The sequence below is a fragment of the Amblyomma americanum genome, chromosome 5 (assembly GCF_052857255.1).
Source record: "Amblyomma americanum isolate KBUSLIRL-KWMA chromosome 5, ASM5285725v1, whole genome shotgun sequence".
In the NCBI taxonomy this organism is placed as follows: domain Eukaryota; kingdom Metazoa; phylum Arthropoda; class Arachnida; order Ixodida; family Ixodidae; genus Amblyomma; species Amblyomma americanum.
This window is the reverse complement of record NC_135501.1, coordinates 202,779,377-202,797,608: the sequence shown is the minus strand read 5'-3', so window position 1 is coordinate 202,797,608 and position 18,232 is coordinate 202,779,377. Positions and strand designations below refer to the sequence as shown.

Genomic DNA, 18,232 nt, shown 5'->3' with positions numbered 1-18,232 from the left:
AAATATTTAAAAAAAAGTACTTGAATAAAATTGGCCCTCGGTGCTATTGCAGTACGCAACCACAGAATTATTGCCGACGTCTTATGTCAATTAACAAAGCAGTGCCAGAAGTAGTGTGCAACGACTACACATTACTCAACCCGTGGAACTTAATATTCACCTTTTCACATTACGCACAGTTTCTCATAAGCTGTTGCTATTGCGAGATCGCTGGTGCACGATGAAGCGCACGTTCTGCCCGCGCTTCTAATAAACAGGGTTGTTAGTAACCACATTCTATAGTTAAACTGAAAGACGTAGTTAAGAATGGCACTACATGCGATCTACCAACAGCTCAAGACAGCGCATGCGCAAGGCTCAGCTCACAACGTGGACTTGTCATCGCTGAAGTGGAGTACTGATGATGACGGAAATCGTTTTCACACACGAAGAAATAAAATCGAAGTATCAAAAATGCCTGCAAGTTCTCACTCGGGGCGAATAAACGATAACTACTTGTATGCATACGTCTGTGTTTCTGTGTTACAGTGCACATGCGGCTTCTGCAGGTCGACTTCGAGCACGATGTTTAGGCATAATACTCGGATATACGTATCGATTGACCGAAGTAGTTGGGGGTTTGTGCGATCAGTTGCGACGAAAAAAAGTTCAATAATACTGCTTGCAATCGCACCCCCTCCCCTCAGCAGCTAGAAGTATGGATGCTGGCGCCTTTGCGTAAGCAGTTTTACAGATCATAAGCCATATAATAACCGTAAAAACAAAATGGTACATCTTGATATTATATGACTGGAAATATTTTTCCGCTTAATCATTGAACTAACCTGTTCGTCACTAGTTCTGGCCGCAGTTCAAACTAGTAACTACGCAAATGCGGTGATGTTAGCGTAAGAAAAGCTCTTCTTTAACGGCTGCAGTGTCCGTGGTGACGCCTTGTGAGGACGCGCCTTGCGACCCCTTTAGTTTTGCTCTCCCACGATGCACCCTGTAGCAACAGCATCGCCTCAAGGGAGGGGCGCATTCCATGGTTAGTTACCGAAACTAACAAGGGAAGGCGCCACAGACCGACGGCTGGCTACGCGTGCGTGGGAGACAGCATCACCCTCTTCGGCTGGGATAGTCGGCGCGAGCGGATGTGTCGCCTGCGGCCTCCGATCTTCGCCAGTGGGGCGAGGAAGTGACGGGGAGACTTGCTCCCGTATCTTGTCCCGTCCAGCCTCGGAGTATCCCCTGCCCTAGCGTGGGCAAACATTCGCTTGCTGGTAACCTTGCTGGTGACTCGGACGTCTTCGATTCCTTAGCGCCTCTTGTTGCTAGCTGGCGTTGTTGTTGCTGTAGCAATAAATTACTCTTTGTGTCAGCCAGTGTGTCATTCCTTTGTTTCCTCACAGCAAGGCCCGCCGTGGTCGGTGAGCGCTCGTTAGCGTACGCGATCACGGGGTGGGGTCTGGCGGTTTTGAACTGCCAGCCGCGATTAAGCGGAGAGAAACTATTTATGTCCCCAATTAAAGCACCACAACCTCAAGAACTCGATGACGCGCCCGAGTCTCCTGATCAAGAACCTCTGCATAGCCAGGCGCGTTGCTCATTGAAGGCTGTGGCGGCGACGTTACTAGGTGATCAGACGTCATGAGGTCAAAGTCATAACTTAGGCCCTGCCAAATTTCACTTGGGTCAGCACTTGATCTCCAGAAGTTCATATCATGATTTGACGGCCACAACGTTATTTGAACATTTGAACCGGAAGCTTTGTCTCAATATAGCTGACCAGACCAGTGATTCCCCTACTTCATTGGAAATGGGAGCCATTTGGACGCTCCTATTCGTTTACTGGCCGCAATGTGGCGCCACATATGCGAAGAGGGTGGTTTGCGCAATGACGCAGCCTGCTGTGATGGCTGCAGAGTGCTACTGCACAAAGATGTAAAAAAATTTCTGTCCATTTCTAGCTGTATGTGTCCCCATGTTACTGATCACTCCTCACATCACGTCCGGTGAACGAACGATAATGAGTGAAGCAGAGGACGGGTGAACGGGGGGATGTTTTAGGGGAGACTTGATTAGCCAAAAAACATTCGATCTAGCGGCAATTTAAATCAAGGAGCATGTTCACCAATTGTGTTTGCGTTTCAAAAAGCTGCAACTTGGCATAACGACTCAGGTAAAAAGTCAAGTTTGTATCTCCAATTTCAGTGCCTCTATATGGTTGTGGGAGCCACAGCCAAAATTTGGAACTTGACATTAAAAAGAGTGCCCATTTCACGTGATCACATACGTACGCTATCACTCGCATCAGCGGCTCTCACCGTCTCCAATAAGTCCAACCACGACAAAGGAAACTGCTACGAAAACTCCCATGATGAGTACGAAGCCGATGACAACCAAGATCACCTTCTTGTACTCAGCTCTCCTGCGTGGTACGTATTGAAGTATACTTTCAGTGTACCTGCATATCTTCAATATTATCTTGGAAGTACGGACGGATAAAAGATCTATCACGCAGTGAAGTTATGGCAATGTTAATGATAGAAAAAATTATATTCCCTTTATTTGCATCATAAATGCATGGTGCCAGAGGGCTGCTGAAAAGGTTGCCATATCGACAGGTTTACAAAGGCGCAGGACCCCACACTGGCTGCGTACCGTAGTATTCGTTAAAATAACACGTCAAATATATAGAAATCGCACTCATTCAACATTGTTGCATGAGAGAAAATGAAAAAAAAAAATACGGTCAAATTTCAAACTGGATTCGTGCAACGTTTATAGTCACCATACTAACAGAAAAAATTTGCACCATTAATAGCTTGTTCAGGAACAAGAAAGCAAGCTGCTTCAAGAAAGGTTACTCCCGGAGGCATACACTTATAACATTTCAGGGTTCGTGTACGTAGCTGGAACTTAAGATATTTTTTGTTTATCATGTTCTTATTTTTCCTCTGTGAACTAAAGTAACGCAAAGTGCTCACGAAGATATGTTCGCAAGCTAAATGTTTCTCTTCCTCGGTGAACTTAACAACGTTATTAATCTATTTTTTAACCTATACGTAAGCTGTTTCCCATATTTCAGAACTTCAAGTGATGTATTTGGTACAGTGAATTTTTATGTTAGCGAACTTCAGTAAGAAAGCGAGCAGTTTACCGTAAGAACGACGTTGATGCAAGCTACACAGCACTGGCTGAGCTTAGTGCCCAACTTTGTACCGACCTCATGAGATAGGAAGTTGGTATATGCATCATCTTTCTCCGCATGCAGCCAGGTCTAGTGAATCACGTACATATTTCAGGAAAAAAATCTATTATTTAGTCGCCCGCTCAAGAGATGATTTCTAGTAGCGGTCGTCGCATGAATATAATTCTTGGTTAGGGGCTCTAGTTGGCTTTAAGCCATGACAGCCCCGATTCAGCAATGTCACTGCTGCCAAGAGGCCGGTCAGTTATGAGCCACTCTTAAGTTTGATGGCCTTCTTGTTAATTGTTAAGTTGAAAATTCCGATCCAGCAATGCGCTATGACAGATGCCGCAGTGGAGGGCTCTCGATCAAGTTAGGCCACCTGAATTTTTTTAAGCTGCGCTCACACCTCACAGCAAACTGCTTTTTTGCATTTATCGAAGTACAGTAGCCGAGGCTAGGACTCGATTCCACGACTTCGGGATTAGTAGCGGAGCGCTGAAACCACTGAGCCACCACGGCGTATGTGGCGGTTTTCAATTAGTAGCTTAAATTTCTGATGGCCGCTACAGTGAGATAAGCTCTCCGCTTCATTGGGATAAAGTGCAGAGCATTGAAGAAATAGGAAGAGCCTGAAAATATTTCAGTCAACTTTTGCGCGTGAAAAAATCGATCACTGGATTTTTCACGAGCAAAAAACACTGCGAAAATTGCTGCTCTCAAAAGCTATGGCTTGCAGTTTTTTCAAATGTTTTTCTCAGCAGGTCTCTAAGTAGCTCATTTCGTTTTCAGAGCGATTCGCTGCTTGCTCAAACTTCCCTCCCAAGCTACTCGCGCTATCATTAGCTTGGACGCCCTTGAGTTGAGGCGAGAGGCTGTTCTGATAATCTATGTCCCTGCTGTGTCGCGCTGCTGCTTTCTGCAAAGTGCCAATTAAGAAATTTAACACTATGCTTTGCAACTTGATATATTTAGCCGGTTTGACCCTCGGCACTTTGTGCTTATTGTGGTTTAACCTGCTCGAATCCTCGTTAGGCTAATTTTTATTTGTATTTTTGGCTGCTTTGCGGTCCTTATCTATTGTAAGCAGCCCCCTCGGTAGTGCCCCGGCCCCTGAGAGTAATGAAATCCACAAATACTGTCTGGAAAATATTTCTCCGAAAGCATTGGTTCCTTCAAAACTTACTCTTTTTCAGTGGCTGAAAAGCAAGCAATCACGCATGAGGTTTGCGACGGTAATACGACAAGTTCCATCACGTTTGTAAATGACTAGACACAGCTTAACCGCCACACGACGAGGTTCGAGGGGCTCAAGCTTGTGCAGTTCACTCAGAAGGCAATGGATCTTTCACTGCCACCCTCAACAAGAAAGAATGGGCGTCCCCTGCTTCGTTTGAACATATCCTCATCCAAGCTTCAAAGGAACAACTGCGGCGGACAGCTGAATGGAATCTGTTTTCTCGCATGCACTGCCTACTCGAGCAAAGCCCGCCATGCAACCGACGTAATAGTACTTACTCGATATCAGGAAAAACTCGCTATATCCAACACCTGGAAGCACAAGGAAATGAGATCGGAGTGAATGGCGTTGCCTACACACGATTTCTTATTTAGCATTTTTTTTGCGTAGCGGCATTCACAAGCGCAACGCTCACCATGAACGCTAAGTCCCATATACCGTTATGTGTAGAGAATAAAGCCTTCCATATCACCTCTTGGAATCGCTTTTAGACGTACCGTCATCCGCCATTGGAAAGAGGCAACCGCAACGTCTTAATCGCACAACTCTGGATAGAGCCCGCAGGCCTCGATGGAAATTCCATGCAATCAGAACTGTCACCTCAATGCCAGCGGTTATGTCAATGATATGAAAGTGGTTATATGAGGTGGTGATGCCTAAGACAGTCACCATTATGTCTTCACCGTTCCAGGCACATTCCCGAGAACATCCTTTGGTCCCCACAATGCCGGCAGGTTGCGAGTCCGCCTGGATTATATGCCCAGTGACGGTACAGAAAGCTCCCCTGTTTGCCACGCAAGTCGTCTATATGTTCAGGCCCGTACGCCTGGACTTCACAGTGTAAACACGGAATTTCTGTCAAACCAACCACTCGACGGAGACACCAACACCGATTTTGCCCTGATTTGTTACTCCATCTGTCGTTGTAATATCGAAATATTGTCACGAAGTGGTGACCGCAGTCCGGAGAGCAGGAAGGCTGCGAAAATGGTGTCTAAACAAAACTCTTTATTTGGGCTGACTTGCGCCCACAATGGATTGAATCACTCGGCGGCGGCGTAGCAACAAGCGTGCTCAGCGGTCGTCGAACAGAAGGCCCGCCGCTGTCGGCCGTGCTCAATTTAAAGCTCATAGCGAACCTTCGAGATAAAGTGTTCAAAGCTAATAGAACATTCGTAGAATCAGCTCGAACAACATAGAATCAGCTTTGTTTGGATGTGATCAATCGAGATAAATCTGGTCGCGTCTTGCATCGCAAGCAAAGCGATAAAGCGGTGTGGCGGCAGATTTGAAGAATGAACAAACACTGCAAAGATTCGCGGTATTACCAAGGTATACCACAGCGTAAAAAAGCTTCCTGGACGCATGATAATCTATTGAGGCGTATATGTGCACTGTATGCCAAAGATTACCAGATTGGAATGAGGAAATAAAATATTTTATTATAATTTTATTATTATTATTGCCTAGCACACATTAGGGCTTGCCAACCCGAATTTCACCTCCACAAGAGTGGTTTCTGGCCACTAGCTAATAGCAAAGCTATTAACTTCGTTTCCAGCGGACATGTCCTGTAGACATTTGTCCCAAAAGCTGCATGTATACACTCGGTAAAGAGTCCCCATAGTCCATGGGTAATGTTTCAGGAGTGTTTAGCAGGGAGCTTCCTGCACTGTGGACCTCGAGATATCTGTAGGCTGAAGAGACCCCACGTCCTCGTTTTTACCTCGTTTTAGTCTATGAGGGTACTTTAGAGACTCCGCTCTACGGCTCAAAACAAACAACATGGCCCTATGACTTTTCACCAAAGCTGTAAAAGCATTCTGGCGGGCTGGGCGTTTCCACCACAAAAAACTAAATAGGACGCTCCAACACTGCGTAAAGCTACTCATTTTTCTTTCCTGGCGAAATACTTTTTCGACCAGGCTCTTCCTTAAGGATAAGACACGATAGCGTTAGTGAGTTAATGCTCATATATGCGGAATTCGCCATTCTAAACTTTACATTCATAGGTCCCGTGAAGACCTCATACACCTCCTGGAGTAGTGGTGCAGCGGTTAAGGGATGCGCCACTGCGCTGCAATGACAAGCGCTGCCACCGGTGGGGCTTGTGCGACCGAAGTTGTTCTTCCCGAGCAACTTCTCGATATCAATAATTAATTTAATATCCACCTGCCATGGTGATCAGTTTGTTCACAATCAAGTGGGTAGGTTGTGATGACACCATAAGGTCACTCGACCAAGGTGATCTCTAGGTTGCTACTCCGGAGAATGACCGCGTGGGCCACCCTATTTGTCGCTCACAACACCGACACCGGATGTTCTGGGGAACGGGGCCATCAAAGTTATCGCGCTAAAAGCAAATATATACCATAAGCGCCACTGAATTGTATCCTCGCCCTGCTTGACGTATCTGCTTACCTGCCAAAGGCGACACCTCCTCAAAGTAAGGAGTGACGACCGGCATGATGGAATGGCGCACCTCTTCTGAAAGCAAACAACTGGCAATCAAGTTGAATCCGACTTCCTGCGGCGCAGTTATTCAGATGACGGAAGTACCGCGATCACGCTATGAAAATTTTAAAAACATTTAAAAAATAGTGGGATATCTAGCTGAGACAGTCAAGGACCAAAACACTCTGAGATATACCAGCCTACTCCAATGGAAAAAAAATAAAATTGGTTTGCAGGTGCACAGGTGAAGGGCAGGTGCAACTGTTGTAGAGATATGTTGCCATCGTTTTCCCGTAGACGTCTCAGTATTCTAGCGAGGTTCTTTAACATGTGCTTCGTATTCTCCATATGTCTCCTGGATACTATGGATGACCTATACTGCTACTTGCGCGTCAATGTACGCAGTGTGCAGTGCACAGAGCGGTGTAAATACTGTGTGCTTATAAATACACTCTGTCAAAACAGAGTGCTGTCTCTAAGATTTCCAACTCACGACTTAAGAAAAACCATGAAAGCGAGACAACTTCCGAGCAGCCCTCCGGTAGCTCTTGAAAGTCGATAATTATGGGTAAACAAAAATAATTTCTCGTTCCAATCCGGCACCTTTTGTTTTTATGAATTGCCAATTTTGATTTCTGGGCAGCTTCTTTCCTACGAGTGTCTAGTTGCTGCCAATTTTGTTTAGCATAAGCAAGTAGAAATTTCACAAAATTCTGACAGCAATTCAGCCTTCCTCAATGAGCCTTCATTTTGGTGACATCATAATTTAGTGTGTGCACCTATGTAGCCCAGGATTAATCTAGAGCGCTTATCTTATAATGGCCTAGGGAGAGTCGGGGACGGCCACACAAATGCTTTCAATTCGCACGGCTGCCCAGAGGTTCAGCTTCAAGCTGAACGAGCTTGTCCACTGTCACAACATTGCTATGTCATCGTTGTACCTGCGGCTTTTAGCAGCACAGAAATCACAGGCAGTTCTTCCACTCACCTGACAGAGCGAAGCCTCTTGATAAAGCAAAAAAAAAAAACTGGGCTTAGAGTCTGGGAGGCAAGGGTTGCGCCACATAGACGAAAGGCGCGCCACGAGACACAAGGGACGGGGATGAATTGTAGCGACCGAGTAAAGTAAAACGAGAGCTAGGTCTGGGCGGATGGGAAGGCCAGCAGTCGAGATCTTCTTCTTCTGCTTCACTGGCCGTTAGCAGTTTGCGCCTGTGTTCTGCGCCTTGCTTGCTTGCTTGCTTGCTTGCTGTGGTTGACAGGAAGAACGAAATAGGAAAGTGCACGGGCCTGCCCACTGGCTAAAGCTGAACCACAATCGCTGCGGCTGTATCCCTTAGAACTTCTATACTTCGACGGGGCAATGGAAATGTTAGCGCCTCCATTCAAAATCCTCTTCTACAATGAAAACGACTTCCGTCACAAGCTTTCGTTATTCTCCTATTATTTATTTATTTAGTTATTTTGGTTATCTTGTCTTCTATTCCTATTGCTGTTCTTCTTTTCTTTTGTTCTTTACGTCCAAAAAATTTAAGCTTCTAGGCCCCTGCTTGCTTGGGGGACTGCTTACGTGGGAGTAGTCGTAAGCCCGCCTGCTCACTTTGTGAACGTAGTCGCCGCACACTGCGGCATGCGTGATGTAACCCGGTGCCACGCAGATGGCAATTCTACCTCTGCATGGCTGTACAGTCGCGAGTAAAAAAGATTAGCACCAGTGACGCGCCACAGGAGCGGCAGATAGCAACGCTCGGCGCCGCGGTTTCGAACACGCCGATAACAAGAGCGCCAGGTGTGTTCGCAAAGCACGGCGCCGAGTCGGCCGTGCAGGGCGATTTTCCCCACTCCGGTGACGTCCATTGTGCTAATGTTTTTTACTCTCGGCTGTACGTAGGCGCCGCCGAAAGCCCTTCTGACCTGCGCGCTGATCAGCCTTAAGGGCATGACGCGATAGCTAATGGGTTAATGCCAATATATGCAAGAATTTATCTTTCTTTACTTAAAATCCATAGAGCCCCGGGAGTCCTCATACCACTCCTGGCACTGTGGCGCAGCGGTTAAGTGGCGTGCCTCTGTCCTGGAGTGGCAGGTGGCTCTTTCTATCGCAGCCTACGGTAGGGATAGTACGAGCCGTGCCCTTTGCATTGGTCTACCAAAATCGGCGGCAAATGCTGTGCTGCTCTTAGAGAAGCGGATACCTGTAAATTCACGGTTTCAGGTTCCAACTCGGCGAACTCTCCCAGGAGATTTAGAGCCTATTCCTGGGTTAAATAAAAGTGAAAATTGGTTGTTCGGGAAAAAAATGGCGCAGTATCAGTCTCGCACATCGGCGGACACCTGAATCGCGCCGTAGGGAAAGGATAAAGGAGGGAGTGGAAGAAGAAAGGAAGAAAGAGGCGCCATAGTGGAGGGCTCCGGAATAATTTCGACCACCTGGGGATTATTAACGTGCACTGTCTCCATGTTTACGTCAAGCCCGGTTGTGTATTCCGGTATTATTTAAACTGGGTACAAGCTTCCACAGTCTGTGTTAACAAATTCACTGCTGCCGAAAATTAAGTCACTATCAGCTCTTTCGTAGAGGCGCACAACCTGTGGACTGATGATGCAGTATACTTTGACTACACCCGCCTCAGAAACGCAAAGAAATTACCTGCCAATGTTTCTGTCCTGACAGCGCTACTCGTTAAAGAAGTTTTTACTGGGCACCTGAGCATTGCGGTATTTTCTTATGCGATGACAGATTTTTTTAACAGAGTCTTACCTTTGCGTTCCTGTGGTTCAGTTTATTCCCAACACTGTGAGCTTGACAATAGCCTGCTTTCAACGTTGCACCATCTGCACTCATCGAGTCATAGGCCTTTCCTTGCCACAGATAATTTTCAGCTTTGGCATTTCCTTGGAGCGTCCGCTGATAGTTTACGGCAATGCGAGGTGTCCATGACGCTTTTGCGCTGCAGATTACTACGATGGAATATTCTTGTCGACCCAAATTCTCTCTTTCGCACCTTTGTCAGTCTTGTGGTGAAATTGAATCTGTTGATTTTTTTCTCCTCTCTTGCCGGCACTTTGCTTCTCTGCAAATAGCTTATTTGGAGATTCTAGATCTCCCCATCACCCCTCACCCTATCGTTCTTTTGGGGCTTCCTCTTTCTATTGTGGATCTCCTCACCTTTGAGGATAGGTCCTAAGCAAGTGTGCGAGTGTCCTCATGATTTCATAGCCACTTCCGGGAGATTCCTTCTTCACTCAGCTTCCACGAAACGCATTAAAAAATATTATTGTTGGAGGATATTTGTGAAGCAGCGTCCTTTTACATCATAGGCATACCGCAACATTATTGAGGGGCTCTTTGTGATTAGACCTCTGTACCCCTTTGATGCAGGCCAACTTATATCAGTCAACAGTGCTCCTTGAACACTCCTATCGATACAAAATTCTATATACAAAGCGACACTGACGATAACTGCATCCAATCATTTTTCTCAGTACGAATTGACTGTCGGGCTCTTTCTGGCAATGTTGATGTTTGTCTGGACAGAGAAGACACATTTTTCTCGAGAAAATTGGATTTAAAAATCTCCGCGCCACTCGACTCAAACTCGTGACGTCAGGATGGGTTGCCAACGTTTTGAAGCGAATGTGTAGCGTAGCCTCCGAGATCCACATCGGCAACGGCGATCTTCCGGCGATGGCGACAACCACGTTCCGACTTTCGTTCTTTTGTTGCTTAAAATGCTCCGTTTCTGTAGTTTTTTTTGTACGAGTGGTCTCTGTGATTATAGCGTGGACAAGAATGCCAAATTAGGCAAGTTGGAGAGGATGCATGTTTGAAAAAACCAGCGCGAAAGAAGAACGGGGCGGAAGTGAGGGAAACGCGGACAAGCGCTGGTATCGTATTGATACAGGCCAACGTAACGTATATCTGTCATTAGAGTTTGAGATTCCCGTCGATAAGGTCTGCAGGCATTAGACAGTTCCTAATGATTTTCTACGTGCAATCCGTGGACCCATTTAAACGCTCTAAAGAGGTTTCAAGGTATATTTCTGAAAAGGGAACAGCGCGAACACAGGACGAAGAGAGGAACGTGCGACACAGGCGCTGACTTACAACTGATGTTTACAACTCGTCTGCATAGTCTTCCTAGTTTGTTGGGCGCCGAAAAAGCCAAGTGTAGGACAAACAGGAAGATGTATCAATGAGCATCTGGTGTAACACTCGACTTCACTCAAGACCGGCACAGGCAGCAACTTGCCCATTCACTGCAAGAAATGCTCTTGCATGCCAGCCCTGGACAAGACAAAAACCTTGAAAAGATATCACGAAAAGCGCACACGTGAGATACATAAGCTTACTTAATTAAAAACCGGGGCGACACGTGTGTCAGCAGTCCATCCATCAACCTGATGTCTAAGGAGCCTGCCTGTCTAGATAGACAAGTGATTTTATCTCGCTTTTTAAGTTTTTAACTATTTTACACCAAGTGTTAGCCACGTTCCCGTCTTTTTACCTTAGCGCATGCCCATCTTCACGTTCCCGCGTTCCAACACGTCACTGCCCATGTGACCGCGCGGCTGCAAGCACGGCCGACTCGGAGTGTTGGTCGCGGTGCAGCGCCAAGGACAAGGTGACCACCTTCAACGAAATAGTGAAATGGTACAGACTGAACGGACCGACTATGCCGCCACCTCACCCGGGGCTTACCCGGAAGGAGGTAGTGTTATACAGACAGTTACAGACGGGGTCCCTGCTCACCCCGGTGCTAGCTAAGCACGTGTGTCCGAGTGTGTACGCGAGTGACGTGTGTGGACTGTGCGCGAAGGAGAGAGCCACCGCGGCTCACATCCTTTGGGACTGTAGTGTAAATCCGCGAGAAGCCAGCGAGAAGACGACGATTCCGCCGCAGCTAGAGGCTGCAACGAGGAGCTATGATCAAGAGACACAACTCAAGGCCGTCCAGCCGGTCTCGGTAGCTCTAGAAAGGCAGCGACCGAGCGAAACCGAGGACAAGGGGGGCAGCACCCCCAGGAAGGGGGCGGCGGCCCTCTCGGACCCGCGGAAGTAGCGAGGGACCAAGACCTCGAGGAGCACAACGCACGAGACTGACGTAGTGGCCGCGTCGCGGTAAAAGCTTGTCCTCCCTGCGTGGAGGGAGCCTAACCGATTCTGCAGGCATTTTCAATAAAGTTGTTCTCTCTCTCTCTCTCTGCCCATCTTCCATCCTTCACCTGCATCTTGTTGTTTGCTTTCTCTCATGTCACCCTTCCCACAGGCATCGTTTCTTGTTAAAACCTTTGTAACTTTTATAGATTTTAAGATTTTATCGCTTTTATCCGGACCTTTGCACCGCCCCTGACGTTGACTCAGCTGACAGCTTGCCGCGAGACTATTTATGTGCGTGCACCTTTCGAATAAACATCAGTTGTAAGTCAGCGCCTGAGTCGCACGTTCCTCTCTTCGTCCTGTGTTCGCGCTGTTACCTTTTCAGCAATGTTATACCAACTAGCCCGCAACCACACCCTCGTAAAGGTATATGTCCCCATGCGAAACAACGCACAATAAAGTCGAACCTCCTTATAACGAAATAATGAATATAACGAAGCAATGACGATTCCCCTTGGAAGTTCGGTCAAACATGGGCTATAACGAAGTAATCGCCCGGCCCCTTCATGTTCGTTATGTCGAGGTTCAACTGTATTTTTGTGCCGCAATCCCCTGCGAACACCTATTGCCGAACCGATATAAAATACACGCGGCGCTCATTTTATGCGATTTCTTGTATATATCGGCACTGAAACGAAGCGCAGCGCCACGGGTGCGCTATATGGGACATCCCCGAGGGAGATGCCAAGCTGAGGGAGTCCATACTAGGGCTCAGCATGGCCTGGCGGGGTTCTTGAAGCTACGGCAGATGGCGCCCAGCAGTTCAAACGTCTTGGCGAAGCACGCTTTGGTCTGGTCCTCTAGGTGCACGTCGTACACCAGCCACGCTATGCGGTTTCGGAATGTGTTGATGGGTAGCCGGAACCACTGCGTGAACAAGCGCGTTACACCGGAGGAGATTACATCTGCTGGCTTCAACCGTACTAGATATTTGTACTGTGATGTGGGCAGGGACTTGGGCTTCAGTAATACGGCGTTCTACCATTACAGCACTGCAATCCTCCACAGGGATATTCGAAAGTGCGCAGATCTTGCCAGTTTTGGGCTCCAACATTACTTTTATACTTCTTTACTATGCTTTTCAGGGCAAATATAAAAGCTTAAGCTACTATTCACTTGTAAGTGCATGAAATCGCGGCAAATAACTTTCTAACTCATATTAGCAAAATATCTGTATGGCAAAGGAACTCTTATTTGCAGGGACTAGAGTTTGGAATGAAATCCCAATAGAAATAAAGCAAAACACTAACTGCTCTGCACGGCTAAAGTCGTACTATTGCAACAGATTGTGACCTTTTTTTTGCTCCTTTCAAAATGTGTCCCATGCCTGTGCTGTCATGCTGATTTAGTTTTCTCAGCAATATGTACATAGATTCCAACTAGCCTGCGAGCAAGGGATCCTGACGCTTGTAGCAATGTTGCCTTTGTTGATTTTGGTTGCGACTAAATAAGAAATGAAATGAAATCAAAACTTAAGCACTCGACTTATACGACTTTTTTCTACAGCATGAAATCGAACTTTCTACCTCATACAGCATGAAGTCAGCACCATTAATTTGGAACCTGTGAAATATTCTTCAGTTACACTGGACAGACACAAACTGGACATGTATTTGCAATCACATATGCGTCAGTATACACACACGTATCGAGTGCATTGATAATACACGTGAACAAGCATTGGTGATAAGATGAGTGTCAGTTATATGTTAACAAGACCACATTATTGTCTTGCCATACCATACGAACGCTGTAGACCGAGAAGCAGTTTTAAAGGTTGGAAGATATTGTGTAAAAAAATGCAGCCACGAGGTCGCCTGAGTAACCATCAATCCGTCCATGCATCAGCAATTTGCAGCAAGAATAAACAAGAAAGCCCACTGGTTTTGTTCGTACATAAATGCGCACATTATTCTATAAAATAATTTGGCAGTGCGGCAGTGCTCGTGTCATGTTCTCTCGTGAGCATTCTTCTGCATACTAAGGATTTTCGGCTAATTTTAGGCATTAGGGGACCTACATCTAACACCTTCTTAAATTACGAAGCAGCAGCGTTGCTCAAAAATATTTTGAACAAATGCGAGTAAGAGGTTTCCTTTACATGCTACTGGCTTGCACGAGATGGCCGTACTAGGGACGACATGTTTCGGATGGCTGTCTGCGAAACGCGCTGAACAGAATTCCTGTCCGCATAGGATCTTATGGTGGTGATGCGCTGCCAATAAGTTTGCCTTTAGTGGCTCTATTCTGAAATTGCACGAGGAATGTGCATGTGCGGGTGTTCGACCGAGTAGCGTGTAAGGCATACATAAAAAAACACATTTCGATCAACAGTTTTAATAGCTTATCTGGACCATTCCTCCGTGTCTTTTGAAAGCAAACTTTCAAGCGAGGCCATTGATTTGAGCACAGAAGACATCAGTGAAAAAAAAGCCAGAGCATAACGTAGCGCTGCACTTACCGTGTTGTTGAATCCGAGGTAGTGTTCCGATAAAAAGATCACATTCTTGGCATTCCTCCTCAGGTACCCGCCAAAGGCAGGTATGTTCTTGTTACGGGTAGCACCCTCCACGGGCTGCGGACGTTCCACGGCGCAAATCTGCATCCAAGTACCAACAGACGCTCGTATGCGCCCGGTTTTCTTCTAAAGACTCTGGCTAATGTCGCCATATCGCTCTCTTGGGTCATTCTATTGGCTGCTTTCGTTTTCCCAGCAAAAAGAATCGACAGGACGATCATGAAAGTTGATCAGAGGTAGGTACAATAGTATTTCAATTTAACCTATATGATCGTTAATAATTAGAAAAGACTAGCGCTGTAGACGAGGATACAGAAATAGAAGTACACAGGACAAGCGCTAGACGTCAACTACGCCACACACATCATGACATGAGTGTGGCTGGAAACAAATCACATGCATACGCGGTAAACAGTTTTCCAGATACCGTTTCCCTTTTTGAGACAGGGCGAGTGAAGGCGTGCTGACGCAGTTATCTCCTTCACTGCTGATATAGTAGGCTTCGCATATCTCTCGGTGCAGCCTAGTTCCACCCCTACCGAGCACACACGTGGCTTCATGATCGTTTTGGTCATTTTACTCCAATGAACACTTTTAGTGGATGTGTGAATGGGGTGGGTCGAGAGTGGCGATGCAGGGGGATAGGAGGGTGGCTATTTGGGGAAGTGGCCGGTGAGAGGTGCTTCTGGAGGCAACAGGCTTTCCCACTGGGCCTCCTTTTTTTTTCGCTGCCGGTTAGCCGTATAGTGGTTGCAGGTACAGGGTTGGTCAAAAGCTCCCAGGCCACACGGCCAGCTTTTCGGGGCTATAGCCGAGCATTTGACGCCGCTGTGAAGCTACCAAGCTTCTGAGAGGTGAGATCGATGCTTCTCCTACATCGATCAGATAAAATGAGCTTCGGGGATGTGGTAAATGCTCTGCTATAGGTGGCTCAAAAGCGTACCCTGTGGCCTGGGATTTTATTTGATTTCACCGTCGTTTTTTTCGTTGCTCATTGGTGGAAAGGGGGGGGGGGGGGAGTGACGATTGCGCTCATTATTCATTATATAGTCTTGCGTGTTTAGGGCAATTTCTGAAGCATAAACTAAAGAGAAGGCAGGCGGGTACGAGTACAATCACTGACCAAGACGATAATATAGAGAGTGTAATGCTGACGCAACTCACGGCATCCATGCTTGTGATGCTAGCGCGCTCACACGCGGCGTATGGCATGGTGGTCACGTTGAACGCATCAGCCTTGAGCAGGTACGACAGCGCCCCCAGCTGGTAAGAGAGGCCGACGACTATGTGCGGGTTGCAGAATCCGGCTGTGAGCACCTCCGCGTGTCGCCTCTGCGCAGAACCATTTTACGTGGCGTTACTCGACCGCGACAGCTTTCAGCACGTGCGCGACATCTCTTGTAGCGATAGCGTTTTCCGTACGTCTTTTGGATGGGCCTTAACCACCAAGCGAGGTGAGCAAGAAGCAGTGACCGCATGACAGACGCGAAGAGAAAGAGAGAAAGCCACGCGTGGAGAGGGTTTTGGAATGTTTTGTTGGCTTGCTAACTTTTATCAGAGGGGCCCTGGGTCCGAGGAGGAGGCTGCAACCCTCAATGTTTGTGGCCACGTCTTATGAGAAGTTGATTGGTTATTACAAGCCTATGGTGGGCCTCGGGACTCATGGTCACCCCCTCCACTTTATTTCCGAAAGCTGTAAAAATGAATAAATGAAAGCGGTTATGTTTTCCAGTCTAGGCCACTCTCTACTTAAGAGGCTGCTGGGCGTGACACGTGCTTCTACAGCAGCTAGGATCTAACTGAAATTTTGGGCCTTTAAAGTAGGGTACTGTAGAGTTGTACCTCTGAGTGCTCCCTCTGTGTGATATCTTTGACTTATGATTTCATGTGGTTTAACGTCCAAAAGTGACTCAGGCTATGAGGGACGCCATTGTGGAGGACTTCGGAAAATTTCGACCATATGAGGTTCTTTAACGTGCAATAACGTAGCACACCGCACAGACTGTGGCTCAGGGGTTAGAGCGCTCGACTACTGATCCAGAGTGGCCAGGAATTAACCCGACCGCGGTGTGCCGCGTTTCAATGGAGGCGAAACGCAAAAAGGCGCCCGTGTTCCGTGCGATGTCAGTGCACGTGAAAGATCCGCAGGTGGTCGAAATTATTCCGGAGCCCTCCACAACGGCACCTCTCTCTTCATTCCTTCTCTCAGTTCCTCCTCTATCAACCTTCCCTTACGGCGTGGTTCAGGTGTCCGCCGAGATGTGAGACAGATACTGCGTCATTTTCTTTCCCAAACAACCAATTTTCAAATTTTGAAACAAATCCAGGATGCGTTTAGATCGAAGAACACTCAACAGACCGCGCGAGGACATCAGAAAGCTGAAAAAAGTGCATTTACTGGACTATCCGCTTAATATTGCTGGTAATTTGTAAGCAAATGTACGCCGTTAAGGAAAGAACCCCGAACAAACTGCAAATACACGAAAAGATATCCTCCCGTGTTGCATTATGCTGCAATTTCTTTGAGTGTGGCACCTAGAAATTGCGATCGTGCGAGGCGGTCATCTAAATAGAAGCTGATAGACCAAGCAGTAGTATTTAGCCACAACTTAGGCAATCTAGGCCCTTTTTTCCAGAAGGTACTTAGCGTGCACGGCTGCTTCTCTACGCAGCGTTATGGGTCGGAGCAGCTGTGTGTGTCGAAAGTTGTAAAAACCCACCAGGCTCGGGAACCTTTGGTTCGTAGCTTGCAAGGCAACTGGAGGCGCGGCGTAGCACATGGCGGGGTCCTCCTGCCAGCCTGACGAGGAGATGGCAATCACAGTGTCCACCCGGTACACACTGTGGTAAGAAAACAAATCACCAAACAAGGGAAGCCGTGAGCTGCTGCTATTGGATAAAGAGTAAAAACCAATTAATTGAGATTTCAAAAGAGTGGAAGCTATGTCCCAATTAATCAAATGTTGTATAATGAAAGGACCAAAAAATAATCCCGGTTCATTAAATTCCTGGTTCCGCATGATTCTCCCCGTCAGCTCTAAAAATGTCTTAAAAAATCGCGCGACAGAATAGGTACATATACACAACAGTGTCAAGCCAATGTTACCTTCCGCTTAGAACACCCAGTGACGTTCTACAGATTAAATCAGAATGATTGTCTGATCTAACCAGGTAAGTTCTAATGTAACGTCAGCAAAGACTTTCTTTGAAATGCAAGAAACATGACCATGACACTTACGATCTTAATAATCTGCCCCAAAACGTTTTTTTTTTCTATCACAAAAAACATGGCAGCCGCGTCTTCTGCTGGCCTCCGCTGCCTTTTTGCAATTTGGCGCGTTGAGAAAATTTCATTGGGAACAAGCAAATAGCCTGCATGCAGGTTACAACGATAATATGGGAAAAGTGGACCCGGGCTTTTTAGGTACACTGGAACTGCGATAATGCTATAAACCAGTACCTTCCACACTGAACATCCCGCCTCACATTTCATTTTTTCTGTTTATTTTACAAATCACACAAGAGGAGGTCCATAGGTTTAATGTCCTTTAGACCTCCTCCTTGCAAAAATTGGTTACTGCAGTTACATAAAAATCATTAAAAATTGCTAGACACTTTGGCAACTAAAGTGTTGAGAGGGGCAAGCCGACCACTGTGTGAAAATTTTTACAATTCGTTGACGACTTC

At 46.7% G+C, this 18,232-nt stretch overlaps 1 protein-coding gene across 1 annotated transcript in view; it reads right to left on the bottom strand.

The window, feature by feature from the left end:
* Nucleotides 1-12,689: 12,689 nt before the first annotated feature.
* The window catches only part of LOC144134527 (uncharacterized), a 58,424-nt gene continuing 52,881 nt past the window's right edge, over nucleotides 12,690-18,232 (bottom strand). Inside the window, exons 8-11 of the mRNA XM_077667434.1 lie at nucleotides 17,266-17,386; nucleotides 15,710-15,877; nucleotides 14,489-14,626; nucleotides 12,690-12,894 (exon numbers count right to left, since the gene is read on the bottom strand). Coding sequence (XP_077523560.1) covers nucleotides 12,739-12,894; nucleotides 14,489-14,626; nucleotides 15,710-15,877; nucleotides 17,266-17,386 — 583 coding nt within the window. The 3' untranslated portion in view covers nucleotides 12,690-12,738. The remainder of the gene's footprint in view (nucleotides 12,895-14,488; nucleotides 14,627-15,709; nucleotides 15,878-17,265; nucleotides 17,387-18,232) is intronic.